Raw genomic sequence first — 18915 nt, 5'->3', positions numbered from 1 at the left:
TTTCTTAGTTCAGAATAGTCAACATTTCAATCAAAGTTGATTTTGCATGGATCAAGGCCGTCATGTTGATAACAAATTACACCTGCTACATTCACTGAGCTGATAACGTCCTACCTGATCACATCCTGTTTTGGTGACATTAGTTTGCAGCGTAACTGTTTCCCTGCAACGTGCTCGAATGAATAAGTGGAAGCGACATCAAGAATTCTGACAATGTTCCACGAAACGGGAACTGCTTTCTTGGGCGGATACATAGAACATGGAAACATTCGCTCGTTGCGTTTGCTACATAAATGCCGCTCGTTGTGTGTTTGGGTGTGAGAGCTATAAATGACGGAGGGCAACCCAAGGCGCAGTAGCGAAGCCTGTGGCTCCTTAGCCGAGTGGTTAACTGGCTTCCACTCATCTCACACTTGACGCGAAGCCCCCTGGCTGTCGGCGCTTATGCATCACAGCTGCGCATCCGACACTAATTCGGATCTCAAAGTAACTGACAGAGCCTACTGTGAGCGAGGGTGATTCAGCGGCCCCTACCGCTGTCGTTTTATGCAACCCGGAATGCTGCACCTGGCCTTCACAAACCACGTGTGAGACTTTCATATTCTCTCGCTCGCTACGCACAAACTATTAGTCCTATATATAAAATTAATTGGACCCATTTGTAGAAAATATAATGTAATTAAATTTTGTACTGGGGTATGTTTTCGCTGGAGGCCACGGTTTCAAAAGTGACCTTGAAATGCACCTCCAGCCTCATACTCATGCGTCACCAGTCAAGATTTCTAGTATGTTTATCGTGACATTCCCTCCTACCACTGTGCAAAAATTTACGGCTACAACTACTATTCTCGATATTCAGTCTTATTCTCTCTCGATTAGGTTGTTACGTCACCAGCACAAAGTTGTTCGGTTAACATTATTTATTTGCCGTGCGGGATTTGCCGAGCGGTCTTAGGCGCTGCAGTCATGGACTGTGCGGCTGGTCCCGGCGGAGGTTCGAGTCCTCCCTCGGGCATGGGTGTGTGTGTGTGTGTGTGTGTGTGTGTGTGTTTGTCCTTAGGATAATTTAGGTTAAGTAGTGTGTAAGCTTAGGGACTGATGACCTTAGCAGTTAGGTCCCATAAGATTTCACCCACACATTATTCATTTAAACGTGCCCGTGAGGGCAATGAAAGGAAAACTTTCGTAACCGTTACGCTAAAACGAATTCCGTTGAGCATTCGATCCAGACTCAAACCGCACAAGGACAGAACAACTTCGTAATCAGAAGACCTGACGAATGCAACGATGTAACTGTTTCTTTTATGCTATTAAAATTCGCAAAATTGTTTGGTAAAATTAGAAAGACAAATTTTGCGATTTGTTATTGCTCAACTAAGGCGGTAGAGAAATGAAAACAAAAAATGGTCGCCTCTAGCAAAAACGTATCACAATACAAAATTTACTTACATTAGATTTTCTACAAAATGTGCTGTTCATTTTTCCCATGGGGCTAATAATTCGCCTGTAACAAGCGAGAAAATATGGAAATCTCGCTCGTGTTTTATGAAGGCCACATATAACATAATGAGTTGCATAAAATGACATCGGCAGGGGCAGCGAAATCGTCCTGCATATCTCTGCCAGTGTACGCAGATGTCAGACATAATAGAACGTTTAATGTAGCGGGAGTACTGTATTTAGAATTGTGGCATGATCTTTAGAACAGAGATACAATGTTAAATTAATTGCCTCATTGCACTGGTCTTCCTCGTAACACGACTGACTCCCTGAATAATATGAGACAGATTGTGCTTCCCATTCCCAATACTTAGAAGTCAACTAAATACAGGGAAGACGTTCCAATAGCTCATTTTGGAACTTACATGTTACTTGTTCTCAGCTTCCACGCCCACCGCTACGAGTAGTGGGGTATCTTGTGGAACCGCTCCACGCACTGTGGTCACACGTTGTTGGATGCCCGCATTATTACAGGAGAGGAGACCCGGTGCTACAGATAAGATGCGGAGACTGAGTGACAATCAACAGCATGTTGTTCATCGACTTCCAAGGCACCCTCGGTTAGAAAATAATGATGGGTCAAGCCCTTGCTGTCGAAAGACTACCAACAATGTATTAATCTTGGATTTAGTCAGCCGACGTTTTTTCAGGAGGCAGGGAAAACGGTGAACACTGAGCCATGGACTGTTACTTGGTCTCCGGATCGTGTTAGTAGCACCAGATATCATCTCCGGTAATGATGCGCGGGTATCCAACAGCGCGCGTCATTTGTGCTTGGGGCGATTCCACAGAAGCATTAGTTGACAGTTTCCAGCAGATTTACACCCGATGTCAGAAGTGTGTTGCAGTGAGTGGTGATTTGTTTGTAGGCCATTATAGGTACTTTGTTCGTTAACTCTTGTTTCCTTTATTTTCCGTTACCATTGACCGAACTTTTCAGAAGCACCTTGGAAGTCCTTCTAGCTGTAGCCCAGAGATAGCGTCCCTCAGAAAGGAGCCTAACACACAAATCCTCGGTATTGGGCAACAGATAATTGTTTAAAGTGTTCTAAGGGTCCTAAATTTGCATCTGGCGACCTACAGAAGCGTAATTCCTACAATAAAGTTCCGCTACTCCAGGCGAATATAAATTTCAAAGGAATAACTATTTCTCCGTGTAACACATCTCACTCCAAGAATTAAATTGTAATATAATACATTCAAAATTAAATCCCTGTCCAACGCATCCTCGTATTGAGAAGTGATCGTAAACACTTTAAAAGAATAACTTTATGAAGGAAGCGAAACTCAGTTTTATGTCCTTGGATTAATGTTCACGCAACTAGATACAACAGAAATCTCTCTCCCTCGAAATTGTCTGTGAGGTGCATACATGAAGAACCCCAGAGTTGTGGTAGTTGCCGGTGTGAAAACCTGGGACATTACTAGGCTGGTTCTGCCGGTGTACGACTGGGCCGACGAGAAATACGAGCTTCGCAACGAACTTGTCGGCTTGGCCGTGCAGGGTCCACGGGAAATAAATCTGTAACTGAAAATTTACCCATTAAAGGGGATAACTTTGTCACGTGCGTGCATTTATTAAACTCGTCTGAAATAGTTACTCGCTCCCCGCCAGAGACGGCCGCTGGCATTCCTGAGACTTGCAGTGTCACGTGCTGTTACGTTAAGTGCCACGGCCTGTCTTTCTCGTTGTCGTCAGGCGTATGACGGCTGACGTGCTGCTGGTGCAGACCTGAACGAACGGAGTCGGATCTGCAGGCGTGGAGAGCTGAAACGAAATGCTGGTACTGCCGGTATTTCCGGTACTGCCAACTGGCAGCACTGGAGCTGAATTGCTTATGGGGCTGGACATAGCTGCTGATACTGCCGACTTGAGGCGTGGGCGTAGCACGGTCGCCTAAATAGTCTGGAGCGGATTGGTATCAGCGTGGCGCTATGGAGCACGTGACAGTGACAGTGCCTGCCGACAGCGCTCTCTGCTGCAACGGGCACACTGCCTGTCAGTGAGCTTGGTGCCACCAGATGTTGTGGAGGCAACTTATAACTCCATAGTAAACACGCCGGCCACACTAGAATATACGAGGTGCGACAATGAAGTAATGAGATTTTCTTTGCATGATGTGGCAACCCTGCAGGCGTGTGTAGGCACAATATCTTTGACCTTGGTGTATAAGCTGCTTCTAGTCCAAGCGGCTCATCAATGCAACTGCTCAGTCGTGTAATAAGTTTACACGTGTTTGTCTCTCTCGTCACGGAAATGGAACCGCATAATATTGCGCAACGGTAAGCCATCTTCTTTTTGCGTTAAATAGGGTGAAAACGCGACGACATCTTACGATAAGCTTCAGAAGGCTTTTGGAGAAGAGGTTGTGTGAAGAGCTCAAGTTTTTCGTTGGTATAAAATGTTTAGTGAAGGCAAACGAATGTTGAAGATGAAGACCGCAGTGGACGACCATCAACCTCACGGACGGATGTCAACTTGCCCAAGGTGCGTGAACTCGTACGATCTGATCGAATATTATGCGTGAAAATGATTGCAGAAGAACTGAACATCAATCGAGAAGCAGTTCATCTAATAACTGAAGATCTTGGTATAAGAATGATTTGTGCAAAAATGGTACCCAAAAATCTCCCACCACAACAGCGAGAAACACGGAAAAATGTGACAGCTGATCTGTTAGAGCAAACGGAAATCAATCCAGAGTTGTTGAGCCGTGTTATCACTGGTGATGAAAGTTGGTTTTTTCAGTACGATCCAGAGACAAAACGCCAAAGTTCGCAATGGTGCTCAGAGGGATCACCCAGACCAAAAAAAGCTCGCATGTCGAAGTCAAAAGTGAAATGCATGCTTGTGTGCTTCTTTGATTCCAAGGGAATTCTTCATAAAGAGTGGGTGCCTCCTGGAGAAACAGTTAACCAATATTAATACAAAGATATTTTAGAAAGACTTCGTTAAAGAGTTCTTTTTGTCCGTGCCAACATTGCTGATAACTGGATTCTGCATCATGATAATGCGCCAACCCATTCTGCTCTGTCAGTACAGCAATATTTAACCTCAAAACGAATTTCAGTACTACCACAGCCACCTTATTCACCAGATAGCGCTCCGTGTGACTTTTTTCCATTTCCAAGAGTCAATACGGCGGGCAAGGGACACCATTTTCAAACAACACAAGATGTCCAAAAAGCTGTGACGAGGGTCTTGGAGGATGTTACAGAAGATTCCAGAAATGTTACCATCAATGGCAGAAGCGCTGGAAATAGTGTCTGTAATCAGAAGGGAACTACTTTGAAGGAGACGACACTGAACTTGACTAAAACGGTAAGCAACATTTTTTTCACATCAGTCTCGTTACTTTGTCACACCTCGTAGCTTGGTGTGGCGGAGGCCGTTTACACACGTCCGCCTGGCGGGGTGGCTACCCGCACGGCCTGCCTGGTATTTGGAGAAAAGGACTATCAGGCGGATACAACACTAGAGTCACTGAAATACGGCTCACATGTAAAACAGTGCATTGCTGAGCAAAAAAAACCTTGTCAGTTTTGAACAACACATCTGAACTCATTGCGCCTTCCTCGTAATATCTGGGTATCCTTTCTTTAACTGAGACCCGATTAATATGATTCAACCAGTTATCTTTGTCTGGCGCAATTAAAAACACTACGTCAGTCAGACATGAATGTTAGACAATGACTGGCGGTAGCAAGTTGCTAGAGAGTTTGAGTTTTTGCTCTTCTCGTACACGGCTTTTGCAAATTGTGTGCAACACGAGCCATGTATTGGCGTCACCGCTGACGCTGCTTCCGACCAGATAGTGCGTCCCCTGGCGGCTTGAAAATCTGCATGATGGCTCGTTGTTCAACATGAAACACTTTTCCAGAAATATTAATCAGTGTTGCAAGATTCATTTTTTATTTAATTCATGACTTGTTTGTTCTGTCACTGTTCATGGTTAAACTTGACTGTTATGTTTATGTATATAATCTTGCTATGGTCTATATGCTATATCAGACAATACTGTTCCGTCTGTCCATCTGGATGATTTGGAAATGGGTTCAAGTAACCCGAAGCTAGCAATCAATTAAATAAAAAGTGAACCTTCCAGCTTTGGCTGTCTCTATACTGAACTCGTTACTTCGTCGCTGTCCTGCAATTAATTCACCGATTGTCCGTCTCGTGCAACTATGATTCCATTCCTCCACCAATATCTTTACGGCGTCGACCTAGCACCACTGCTTTAAAAGGGGAACATTGGAAAAAAAATAAAACTACATGTACAGCAGTAACATTAGGACTGTTGCAACAGTAACGCGGCTTGCAGAGTTTGGATGTGTATCTACTTGCCACCCAGACAAACTTACTCTGAGGTGTCCTGGAAACTGTTTAATTTCCTTATTTCATTGAAATGCGAATTAAATGTTCCAGTTGCATGCTTTTTTCTACATCGCTATGCCCAGCTATAGAGTGCAGTTGAAATTATTTCGTTGATGTGTGTACTTTCTACTTCTCCCAAAATTTCATTTTCTCTCTGTAGTTTTTCTTACGTTCTTCTGTCCAAGTTCTCTTAGTGGTGACACTTGGTTTAGCTTTAAGCTGAAGCTTGTGAATTAAAGTTTTGAAAGCAGCTCTGCCCTTTAGAATTTAGTTTGTAATGCCAATTTCTTGAACTCGTTTTTTCAATTTGAAGTATCCTGGAGAGGGCAAGGTAGAGAATTTTTTTTAGTCAGTGTCTGTCATTCATTCTCAGCATTTGACCACATCATTTCAGTTTTATTTTTCTGAAAGTGTCCAAGATGTTCTACAAATTTTGATAAACTCGCTATATCTTAGTTTCATGCAGATTGCCTCAACACAAACAGGACAAAAATTTTCCTTTTTTTCTTTTTCTCTGTCTGTAGTCGGTGCTCTACCTCTAACGTTTACATTCACTGATGCTTATAACTTTTTAGGTTTGACTGCTGTAATGTAATATTTTAAATTTGCTTTACGAGATATTTATTTTTGATTGTAACTACTCCATGTAATTCTACAAACGTTTTGTAATGTAATAACTCTCCCGTTGGGGAAAGGTATTTGCAAACTGCGAATAATTCATACATCAGCTTTACAAATGGTTAGTGACATGTGAAAATTTGTGCGGACCGAAACGCGAACCACGATTTTCCGCCTGTCACGAGCGGTCTCCTTAACCATTCGGCTATCCGTACACGCATCCCACACCGACCCAAACCTCTGTATGTCACGGTGCTTACGTCCTATGCTCCCACACATTTCCTGTGATTCCCGCACAGGGAGAGACAATGTTATTCTCGTGGTGTTTCCCTTGTCGGGTATGTTTTACAGGTTTGGAATACCTGTTTTTCGCAGTGTCTGAATAGTACTAAACAAAGCCGTTCGGACATGCATGCATGAAGTTTTTCAAGGGAGCTCATCGCCTATTTTCTGTCTTTTCTTTACTCACTAGATCCTCTACGTCTTACGTGAAGTTTAGTTTCGCGTTGTCTGCCATAGGTTATTCCTTTTACTTCTTTTTGCCAACTCTTAATTACTTTTTTTCAGTACTAGACTGATCATTAAATGGGGTAGGCTGTCTCCCTGGTGGACCCTTGTTTTTATATCAAACTGATCAGACATCTCAGTTTGGAATTTAGACTTTCGAAGTTGAATCAGTTAACGCTTATTTAATAAAATGTTTTGCCTTTCTATCCTCTTCAAACTCCTTCAGTATAGTAAAGAGCGTACATCTATCAACTGAATCATATGCTTCTTTGGAGTCTACAACGGTGGTCAGCATTCTTCTGCTCAGGATTTGTAAGACTGACGAGAGAATGAGAATTTGTTTCGCCAGGATCTACACTAATGGCCATTAAAACTGCTACACCACGAAGATGACGTGCTACAGACGTGAAATTTAAACGACAGGAAGAAGATGCAGCCATATGCAAAGGATTAGCTTTTAGGAGTATTCAAACAAGGTTGGCGCCGGTGGCGACACCTACAACGTGCTGACATCAGGAAAGTTTCCAACCGATTACTCATACACAAACAGCAGTTGACCGGCGTTGACTGGTGAAACGTTGTTGTGATGCCTCGTGTAAGGAGGAGAAATGCGTACCATCACGTTTCAGACTTTGATCAAGATCGGATTGTAGCCTATCGCGATTGCGGTTTATCGTATCGCGACACTGCTGCTCGCGTTGGTCGAGATCCAATGACTGTTAGCATAATATGGAATCGGTGGGTTTAGGAGGGTAATAGGGAACGCCGTGCTGGATCCCAACGGCCTCGTATCACTAGCAGTCGAGATGACAGGCATCTTATCCGCATGGCTATAACGGATCGTGCAGCCACGTCTCGATCCCTGAGTCAACAGATGGGGACGTTTGCAAGACGACAACCATCTGCACGAACAGTTCGACGACGTTTGCAGCAGCATGGACTACCAGCTCGGAGACCATGGCTGCGATTACCCTTGGCGCTGAATCACAGACAGGAGCGCCTGCGATGGTGTACTCAACGACGAACATGGGTTCACGATTGGCAAAACTTCATTTTTTCAGATAACTCCAGGTTTTGTTTACACCATCATGGTGGTCGCACCCGTGTTTGGCGACATCGCGGTGAACGCACATTGGAAGCGTGTATTCGTCATCGCCATACTGGTGTATCACCCGGCGTGATGGTATGGTGTGCCATTGGTTACACGTCTAGGTCACCTCTTGTTCGCATTGACGGCACTTTGAACAGTGGACGTTATATTTCAGATGTGTTACGACCCGTGGTTCTACCCTTCATTCGATCCCTGCGAAACCGTACATTTCAGCAGGATAATGCACGACCGCATGTTGCAGGTCCTGTACGGGCCTTCCTGGATATAGAAAATGTTCGACTGCTGCCCTGGCCCGCACATTCTCCAGATCTCTCACCAATTGAAAACGTCTGGTCAATGGTGGCCGAACAACTGGCTCGTCACAATACGCCAGTCACTACTCATGATGAACTGTGGTATCATGTTGAAGCTGCACGGGCAGCAGTACCTGTACACACCAGCCAAGCTCTGTTTGACTCAATGCCTAGGCTTATCGAGGTGGTTGTTCTGGGTACTGATTGATCAGGATCTATACGCCGAAACTGCGTGAAAATGTAATCACATGTCAGTTCCAGTATAATATATTTGTCCAATGAATACCCGTTTATCATCTGCATTTCTTGTTGGTGTAGCAATTTTAATGGCGAGTAGTGTAGTTTGGTTTTGAGGGTAGAGAGGAAGTACGCGCCGGTTACAAGGTCTCTGGTGTGTTGTGTGTGCAGGACGCGCTGGACCCGCTGCGGGCGCTGTGCTACCCAGACGCGGACGTCTTCCTGGTGGTGTTCAGCGTGGTGGCGCCGGCGACGCTGCGCTCCGTGGAGAGGCGCTGGGCTCCCGAGGTGCGGCGCCACTGCCCGGACGCGCCGCTGGTGCTGGTCGGCGCCCAGGCGGACCGGCGTCGCGACGCCCGCCTGCTGGCCACACTCGCCGCCGCGGGCCAGGCGCCCGTCTCCGCCGCCCGCGCTGCCCAGGTAACACACACACACACACACACACACACACACACACACACACACACACACACACAAAGCGCGCGCCGTCTGCTATCCACAATATAACAATAATGGCAGGTGGTTATAATTATAGTGCAGCTACTTACAGAAGTTGGATACACCGGTTCCCGTCAGATCACCGAAGTTAAGCGCTGTCGGGTGTGGCCGGCACTTGCATGGGTGACCATCAGGGGCGCCATTGCTATTGCCATTTTTCGGGGTGCATTCAGCCTCGTGATGCCGTTTGAGGAGCTACTTGACCAAATAGCAGCGGCTCCGGTCAAAAAAAACCATCGTAACGACCGGGAGAGTGGTGTGCTGACCACACGCCCCTCCTATCCTCATCCTCATCTGAGGATGACACGGCGGTCGGATGGTCCCGGTGGGCCACTTGTGGCCTGATGACGGAGTGCTTTCTACTTACAGAAGTCCAATTTAGCTTTAGTCATCGTAGGGCAGCGAAACTTGATAGGTATGCTAACGCGGAATCGGTTTACGCTGGGAAAAAAAATAGTTGTAGTGTCGGCCACCAGGAGCAAAACTGGCGCTGTGAATGCAAGAAAGACGTAATGCAAGTGTTTCCATATGTAATGGCTTAGGATCTGGACGTGGGGAGAAAAGGTTAGATGACTGAGAAAGGTATAATGTTGGTTTTATTATTAACGGCCGCTTACACAACTTGTCGATAAGAGCACCAGAGACTTTGACAAGATGGTGTCACAGCGCCAGACTTGCACGTGGAGGTCAAAATTGGAACTATTTTTTTGTTCAGTGTAAATCGGTTGTGCGTCAACTCATTACCATATTTAGCAAGTTTTGCTGTTGTATGATAATTACAGTCCAAACCGAACCTCCGTGAGTAAGTGAACTTTAACTATAACCATCCAGTAAAGGATTCGACAAAGATGTGGAAACTCCGGGAGAAATGCATGCTTGAACATATATGAATGTGCTAGCCACGCCTGCTGGTTGCGCTCTTGTATTTGAACACTAACGGCACATGTGAAATGTCCTCATTACGTTGCAAGTACCAATCGTGGCCAAAATAGTGTCGCTTGTACTTCTGAGTGCATTTTGTCTGAGGTACGTTTAATCCTAGCAGGAGCAGCTTTTTTGTAGTCGTATGGTGTGTGCCTACGTAACACAAGGTGTCTGAAGTGTTTACAGTTTCAAGAGAAACCGTATCGAAGATCTATACCGTACACAGGAAAAGTGGAAAAACTTCATCCGCCAAGTCCCAACGCGGGCGAAAGAGGGTAGAGCTATCGTGACGGACGTTCATCGAAGAGGATTATGACAAAAAATTAGAGGCAAACAGCTGCAAAAGTCACCGCAGAACTGCATGTTGAACTCGGGATCTCGGTCAGCATCAAAACGACACGAAGGGAGCTCCATAAGCAGGGAATTGAAGGTCGAGCTAGAATTTCAAAAACACTCATCAGTAGTGCAAGTGCACCTCACAGTAAATGTAGTGCCGAAGGCATAAAACCTAGGTCATGGAGCAAAGGAAGAACGTTATGTATAGGGTAAGTCTTCTTTCGAACTTTTTCCAACTTCTGGCAGAGTTTACGTCCCAAGATTGAAACAGGACTGGCACCATTAACCCTAAACAGCACAGAAATAACCTTTTCTTCTTCGGCAAAAACTTGGGGATAATTCCGGACCATCATTTAGACTGTGCCGATAACACAATCGCAGTCTGTAAAAAAAAAAAAAAAAAAACAAAAACAAAAAAAAAAAAAGTGTGAGCGTTACTTTACTCACTATAGATATATAAAACAGTAATTCCTTTCTAGCTTGAAGAGAAGCTCGAAGGGACATTAGTACTCCCCATACTTGACTATGGCGATGCCGTTCTCCAAGGACTTTCATACGAAAGAATTGGCGATGAATGCTTACTTGCGATGGATTTACGAAGTACGCTTTCTCGTCCATATCACACCAGCCTACAGACAATTATCATGTTACGTGTCAATTAGCGTTGAGACCATCGCACCCTATCTTTGCTCTACCGCTTTCTCAGGCACTGCAACCCCTGTTATTTGTCTTGCGTCTCCTATTCGTAAAATGGGATTACCTGCTGAGTTGCAGATAGCTTCGTTACAATACCGTAAGTGACAGAGCTCAGACCACTCAGGGAGCTTGTTTCTTACAGGAGTGTGCAAAAGATACGTTTAGTGTGTTTCTAGAAATGGAGCCATTACCAAGACTTTCAACGACGATTGAAGAATTGTCATACGATTGTTCGGTGGAAGATTTGCAGAAAAAATTGCGAGGTTTGAATGCTTCTCAGGTCTCACAACCATCATCTTGGAAACACAGACAGCAGTCTACTACAGTACAGACATTGTACAGTAGGACTGCTTACGTCAGCACACAGTACCCCATCTATCATTTCGCTAAGCTTTGCAGTTACGAACACAGGTCTGTGTGAGCGTGTAAACGAGAGAAATTCAGTGTGCTTAAATACTTTGTCATCTGCGCATAACTCAGAAGTCAGTCTTATTTATTTATTTATTATTATTATTATTGGATTCCGTAGAAATGTTGGAACACGTGAGGCAATACTGACCTTACGACTTATCTTAGAAGAAAGATTAAGCAAAGGAAAACCTACATTTCTAGCATTTGTAGACTTAGAGAAAGCTTTTGACAATGTTGACTGGAATACTCTCTTTCAAATTCTAAAGGTGGCAGGGGTAAAATACAGGGAGCGAAAGGCTATTTATAATTTCTACAGAAACCAGATGGCAGTTATAAGAGTCGAGGGGCATGAAATGGAAGCAGTGGTTGGGAAAGGAGTGAGATAGGGTTGTAGCTTATCCCTGATGTTATTCAATCTGTATATTGAGCAAGCAGTAAAGGAAACAAAAGAAAAATTCGGAGTAGGTATTAAAATTCATGGAGAAGAAATAAAAACTTTGAGGTTCGCCGATGACATTGTAATTCTGTCAGAGACAGCAAAGGACTTGGAAGAGCAGTTGAATGGAATGGACAGTGTCTTGAAAGGAGGATATAAGATGAACAACAACAAAAGCAAAACGAGGTTAATGGAATGTAGCCGAATTAAGTTGGGTGATGCTGAGGGAATTAGATTAGGAAATGAGACACTTAAAGTAGTAAAGGAGTTTTGCTATTTGGGGAGCAAAATAACTGACGATGGTCGCAGTAGAGAGGATATAAAATGTAGGCCGGCCGAAGTGGCCGAGCGGTTAAAGGCGCTAAAGTCTGGAACCGCACGACCGCTACGGTCGCAGGTTCGAATCCTGCCTCGGGCATGGCTGTGTGTGATGTCCTTAGGTAAGTTAGGTTTAAGTAGTTCTAAGTTCAAGGGGACTTATGACCACAGCAGTTGAGTCCCATAGTGCTCAGACCCATTTGAACCATTTTTTTTAAATATAGAATGTAGACTGGCAATGGCAAGGAAAGCGTTTCTGAAGAAGAGAAATTTGTTAACATAGAGTATAGATTTAAATGTCAGGAAGTCGTTCCTGAAAGTATTTGTATGGAGTGTAGCCATATATGGAAGTGAAGCATGGACAATAAATAGTTTGAACAAGAAGAGAATAGAAGCTTTCGAAATGTGGTGCTACAGAAGAATGATGAAGATTAGATGGGTAGATCACGTAACTAATGAGGAGGTATTGAATAGGATTGGGGAGAAGAGAAGTTTGTGGCACAACTTGACTAGAAGAAGGGATCGGTTGGTAGGACATGCCCTGAGGCATCAAGGGATCACAAATTTAGCATTGGAGGGCAGCGTGGAAGGTAAAAATCGTAGAGGGAGACCAAGAGATGAATACACTAAGCAGATTCAGAAGGATGTAGGTTGCAGTAGGTACTGGGAGATGAAGGAGCTTGCACAGGATAGATTAGCATGGAGAGCTGCATCAAACCAGTCTCAGGACTAAAGACAACAACAACAACAACAACAACAATTATTATTATTGTTATTATTATTATTATTATTATTATTATTATTATTATTATTTTAGTGGAGGGTATTGCCCTTTCTGTCTTAAATTAGTCAGCTTGCTGTGGCTTGCCGGTTCTGTCTATGGACTCGGGAATAGTGTTGGACCTTTAATTGGGAGATACCATCATCCTGTGAATTTGCACCTTTACTTGATGCCAATCTTGCTGCAAGCTCATCCCCATGGGGAAGCCCTCGGGCAAGCAAGTGAAAAGTATCACGTCCTAAACGTAGATTGTAATTTCTTGAGGTTTTCGAAACGCTTCAGTTTTCGTCCTTCTTTATTCTTCAAAAATTAGGTGTGAAATTTGGAACATGACATGTATAAAATATAACCTACCAAAAAGTTTTCTTTGGTGGTCATGACCGCCATGATCTCTTCTGCCCCCTTTCCCTTCACCCTGGATCTGTGCCTGATAGTGGCTCTCTTCCAGAAAATACTCGTGCCAGTTGAAGGGATCCATCTTGATGCACTATACTATAGTTTTCACGTTTTAACGAGTTTAATGAAGTGTAAGATTTTGTAAGCATTCCTTGGGGCATATGTCAACTGCGTCCACTCCTCCACATGCTCCTGCTTAACTATCACTCCTAAAGTAATTCTGAACGTAGTATAATGAGTGAGAGAGAGTGAGGTCCCACACGTGTTCCTGATTGTGTTTGTCTCCCGCGTTCTGCAGGCGGCGCGGACAATCGGTGCGGCCTCGTATGTGGAGACTTCGGCGCTGACGCAGCGGGACCTGAAGGAGGCGTTCGACCAGGCAATCGTGTGTGCGCTGCGGCGGCGAGGGCTACTGAGGCCGGCAACGCCCCCGAAGCCCCGCCAGCGGCCGCTCTGGAGGCGGCTCTGCTGCTGCACCAGGGGCGGAGGCGGCGCCGGGGGCGGCAGCGGCAGTGGCGAGAGCGCGGGTGCTGGAGGCGGGGGCGACGCCGGGGGCGGGGGCGGCGAGTAGCGGCCGGCGGATGCCGCCAGCCTGTCTGCCGGGCAAAGACTCGATCCGATTGTGAGAACTGTCGCCGCAGAGGACACACCCGCGGCTACGGCGGACTGATACGTTTACCGGCCGTATTGAGCAGCATCTTGTTATGGTCACGCAGGTTCTTACGGAACTGAGGCTTTAGCATCAGAACAGTAGAGCAAATCATCGTGAAGGAAAATGGTTTAGTCGTAAATGGAAAAATAATTTACAAATAACAGTTGAATGTTGTTGAATACACCGCATTGCTCGCTATCTGTGAATCTTATGCACGTATGTTTATATACATTTTTATGGTCCACATCACATGAACAGCAGCTTATTTATGGAGGGCAACGTACTGTAGTTGATATGAAGTTGTACACAATTTCTGAGGATGGTCTGAGGGTTCCTCTTCGATGTAAGCACTGGCTGAATATTACGATAAAGATCAGCGAATTTTTAAATTTTTTCCTGATAAATATTTAAAATACCAAACGGAATAATAGTGAATTTTATTCAAAATTCAGTATTACACAATAAACAGTTCACAGTAACAATTAAATTACTTAAAACCTTCACCATAAAGAATATATTTTCTTTGAAAAGTGAAATAAAACTGTTCTTAGTTTTAAAATTGGTTTCAGTGACACTGCACTTTAGAAGGCATGGTCCTGTTGGATGTAGGATGCCCTTTTCCTTCTCAAAGCTGAGAACTGGTGCACTCAGCCAGAACAATGTTCCAAATAGCAGTGTCGGAGGAGGAATGGGAAAGACCTACCACTTCTTTTCTTCTGATTGGATTGATATAGTCTATCACGAACTCCTCTGCCATTCTGGCCTCTTCATCTCAGAGTAATGATTGCATCGAAAGTCCTTAATTACTTTTTGGTATATTCCTATATCTGTTCTTCTCTTAAATTTTATCCTCTGCAGCTACCTTTAGTGTTGCTCAGTGTCAGTAAATTCCTAGTTACAGTTGGGAATTAAACGCTGGATTTTTTAATTTGTAGTATGTCACTTAATCAGGACAGTCACCAAACACATAGTGATCTTTGGAACTGAAAACTTATATGACTAATTAAAGGAAGTGTTAAATATCTCTTTTACAAATATGTCAACAATCATCAAGAAATCCACGAAGTTAAGCAATGTAGCAGTAGCTCGATACAATGACCGAACTCAAGTTTGTGTTATGTCATAGTATCTTGTTACTGCTGCTACCTCCTTTAACGTCATGGTTTTTTACCTACTTTCCAAAGTTATATTTAACATACATTTAAAACGGTCATCTGAAGGTCGGCAGAGGCCAAAACACGCAATGAAGAATAAAATAATGAATCTAAAAACCCTCTAGTACCTGTTTCTCAGAGGTCATCCACCTTTTTAAAATACCATATAGTTTTTCTGATTATATTGGACACACACCTCTGCAAATACTATTAGTCAAATTTACCATATTTACTGATTTTTTTCAGTGATATATTTGAAATTTTGTTTTTACTCTTGTCACTATCACAGCAAAATCCTCTTTTAAGTTATGTTGTCTGGTCACAGTTGAATTCCACCCAATGACTTCCTCTCTCCCCTTGCTTCATGGATGTCTGGAGCAGACATGTTTAACAATAATGGTGATAAAATGTAGGTATTTTGTGAACATCTTGTTAGCACTTGGTTCTATAGAGAGTACGTAAATCATCCGGTCGTAAGTATTGGTATAAGTAAAAAGACAAAGTCCCTCTCTGCGCCCATTCTAAATGTTTACTTTCCTCTTAATGTTCATTAAAGGCAAGATAGAAACTTGAATAAGGACCAAAAAATATTGAGCTGTGGTCTTACTGAGTTCACCATCCTATTGATCAGTATAAAAGATAATTATTTGAAAATGAAGCTTTGTGTATGTCGCAGATTGAGTAATGTGTAAAGACATGTTTGATTTGTAACAGCTATTTTTATCTCAGTGTCTCAACAACCCAACAACCTTTCTAGCCTATACGTTTTTAATAAACCAACATTAAGCTGCTTTAAATTATTCTGCTTTCACTTGTTGCAAAGCAGGTGACAAATATTGTGTGGTTAAACTTATCCTCCAGTTGCCTTTTAAGTACCCATAGTATTATGCTGTATTTGTGTATCCTGCAATGCACTGAGGACATTTGCTTATGTAGATGTTGCCTTCCTCATATCTACTAAAAAATTAAGAAGACAACTCTAAGCATTGGTAAGACATACAGCAGGTCTCGTAGCCATAATATGTGATAAGCAGGCGTCTTCCACAGCTTGAGCAAATTTCATGTTCAGGGAGAAAAAGCTAATTTAACAGGTATAGACAGTACACAAGATAATGTGTGTAACAATGATGGAAATCCACAGATCAAAAAGTATGTAACATAAGGGTAACAACGAAACTTACCTACAGAGGATTGGTGCATGGCTCACAGAAACATGTAAAAGAAAAAATTAACAATGGCTTTCGAGCTCTAAAATAAGACACTCAGAGATATAAAAATGAAAATGCCAGTGCTGTTTTACAAACAAACATGAGAATCAAATATATGTACCTTCTCTGTAACCTGAATTCCCATACCAGAAAGATTATGGCAATACAGAAGCAAGTATTTTCCAGAGTGTACACTATGTCTGAAGGGTTTAAATAAATAAATAAGTTGCTGTTTGTGTAGTGTGGACATTTCAAACAGTGATGTGTGCTAATATGATAAAATTCATGTAATCCACATGTTTTCCTTGCTGAGATAATTTTTTAAATTTAGTTTACTTAATAACTATCCCAAACACTGTAATCCTATAAGGGACTATCAAATCTGGAGAAAACCCACACACATTGTGAGAACACATTACAGTCCACAATCTGGCCGATAGTTATGATTGCTGCCAATAAGCGAGTAATGAGGCTAAATATACTTCACAATATGGTGCTGCTGAGCCTCACATTCTCATAGTGTAGTGGTTTCAGGAACCAAAAATTGTGTGTGTCCTCCATACATGAAGTGAGAATTATTTTCTGAAATACAGATGGATTCCTCCAGCATAAATCAAATCAAAAGCACTGTTAGATACACCAACTAGGCTTTCCAGTTATGAAGTCAGCAGTATATGTAGATCCATTTAGGTACTATTTTTGTAGTATCCATCCACTGCCAATGTCAGCCTATGCAAGTGTCATCTCAAAATAAGCTGTTTTCTTCTATGCTGCAGAATGCACTCAGAGGTGACTTGAATTCTGCTCTCTTCTGGAAACTGAGGTTTTGTGTTCCTTTGCCTGTCGTTCATCTCTGACAGTCATTCCAATTCCTTTCAAAGAATGTAATTTATATCATACTAGAATTATATGAGAAAATTGTGTGGAGTTTTGTTAGTGCATTGAACAGAACAGTGTCAGTTTTTGCTCCTTTTGTCTCATTTACCGTGTGTTATCATATGTAGAATTTAAATACAATTTTAAAAAAGCTCTAATTTTAGTTCTGTCAGGAAAGACTGTGAAAAAGCTGAGTACTGAGCCTTAAGAAAATTAACAAACTTTCTTCATTGTTATTAATGTTCTGCTACACCATTTGACATCAGATGATAAAGAGATGGCAAACACAGATTTGTAAGTAAACTTGTTTGTATTTTCTGTAATCAATATTAGCTATTTACAATCATAGTTCATGATTTAGAATGTCACAAAGACAATAGTATTTCTCATTTGTTTATTGCTGATTTTACAAGCATCCATATATTTTTCAATTGAAATATAGTTGTTATTAAAATTTTTAAGGACAAGACTACATATGTAAGTGAAAGAACTTCACAAACTGTTAAGTCTAATACAGTTAAATTTACAGATGAAATTGCTTGTATCCTTGTTAGCAATAACATTTTTTAAATTCCTGCAATAATTTAATTTAATCTGCGTTTTTACTTCTCTTTCACTATATAGGATTCTCTCTCTCTCTCTCTCTCTCTCTCTCTCCCTCCCCCCTCTCTCTCTCTCTCTCTCTCTCTCTCTCTCTCTCTCTCTCTCTCTCTCTCTCTCTCTCTCTCTCTCTCTTGTGTTTTTAGTGTTTTAATCATAAAACTTCACTTCCTTGTATCCAATGTTTAATTATGCATTTACTGTCTTTTGTTGAGCCCCTTCATTTGACACAATTGTATGACACAACATAAAATTGGTTGCAACATATTTACCACTATACAGTGAGAGTTTAATCAGGGAAAGAACATACAGGAAGTTGTAAATATGTCAAACATCACCAAATATGATAATTTTAAATTATTAATTCATCTGTATACAACTGAAATTCGTGGTGTTTGTTTATACAATATGGTTTAATTATCTACCTTCAGAAACATAAGCAGTATACACACAGTAACCATCATCAATTTTGTGAAGCCATTTTACACTATTTATTACTTATGTTAATGAATGTTTTTAAGTCTAAAAGCAGTTAATTTAAAATGTTAATTTGAATGAAACCTTTACCTAGTATATACAATTTGTTGTGAACAACTGCAGTTGCGTTATTTAATATATTGTGTGCTCTTGAATATCAAGTAGTTCTCAAATTGATGATGATGGTTGGTGGAGAAGGGTGATGATTACAGATGGTTCTTTGCAGCTGACATGTATTTTTTCACCTTTGGTGATGATTGTGGGAAAATAACAATATAGCAAATATAAATTGTATAATTGATTGATATGATAAAATAATATTGTACATATAAATGACAATGACAGAAACAAGAATGTAAAATATTTGAAATGAAATATTTTGTTTATAAAACTGAGCACAGCTTTTAAACAGGGTGGAGATTGGCATGGACCTAGCAACCTCTTATTTATGTTTTTGTTAAATGCTTTCCAGAGACCATTACAGCATCTTCCTTCATTTCATTCAATGTAT

At 42.1% G+C, this 18915-nt stretch overlaps 1 protein-coding gene across 1 annotated transcript in view; it reads left to right on the top strand.

Moving 5' to 3' along the window:
* LOC124712362 (cell division control protein 42 homolog) overlaps nt 1–14008 on the top strand; it is a 608606-nt gene extending 594598 nt beyond the window's left edge. The window contains exons 3-4 of the mRNA XM_047242656.1: nt 8813–9061; nt 13736–14008. Coding sequence (XP_047098612.1) covers nt 8813–9061; nt 13736–14008 — 522 coding nt within the window. The remainder of the gene's footprint in view (nt 1–8812; nt 9062–13735) is intronic.
* The last annotated feature ends 4907 nt before the right edge of the window (nt 14009–18915 follow it).

The sequence above is a fragment of the Schistocerca piceifrons genome, chromosome 8, assembly GCF_021461385.2.
Source record: "Schistocerca piceifrons isolate TAMUIC-IGC-003096 chromosome 8, iqSchPice1.1, whole genome shotgun sequence".
Taxonomy (NCBI): Eukaryota; Metazoa; Arthropoda; class Insecta; order Orthoptera; family Acrididae; genus Schistocerca; species Schistocerca piceifrons.
The sequence above is the reverse complement of the archived record's forward strand: the minus strand, read 5'-3'. Positions and strand labels throughout refer to the sequence as shown.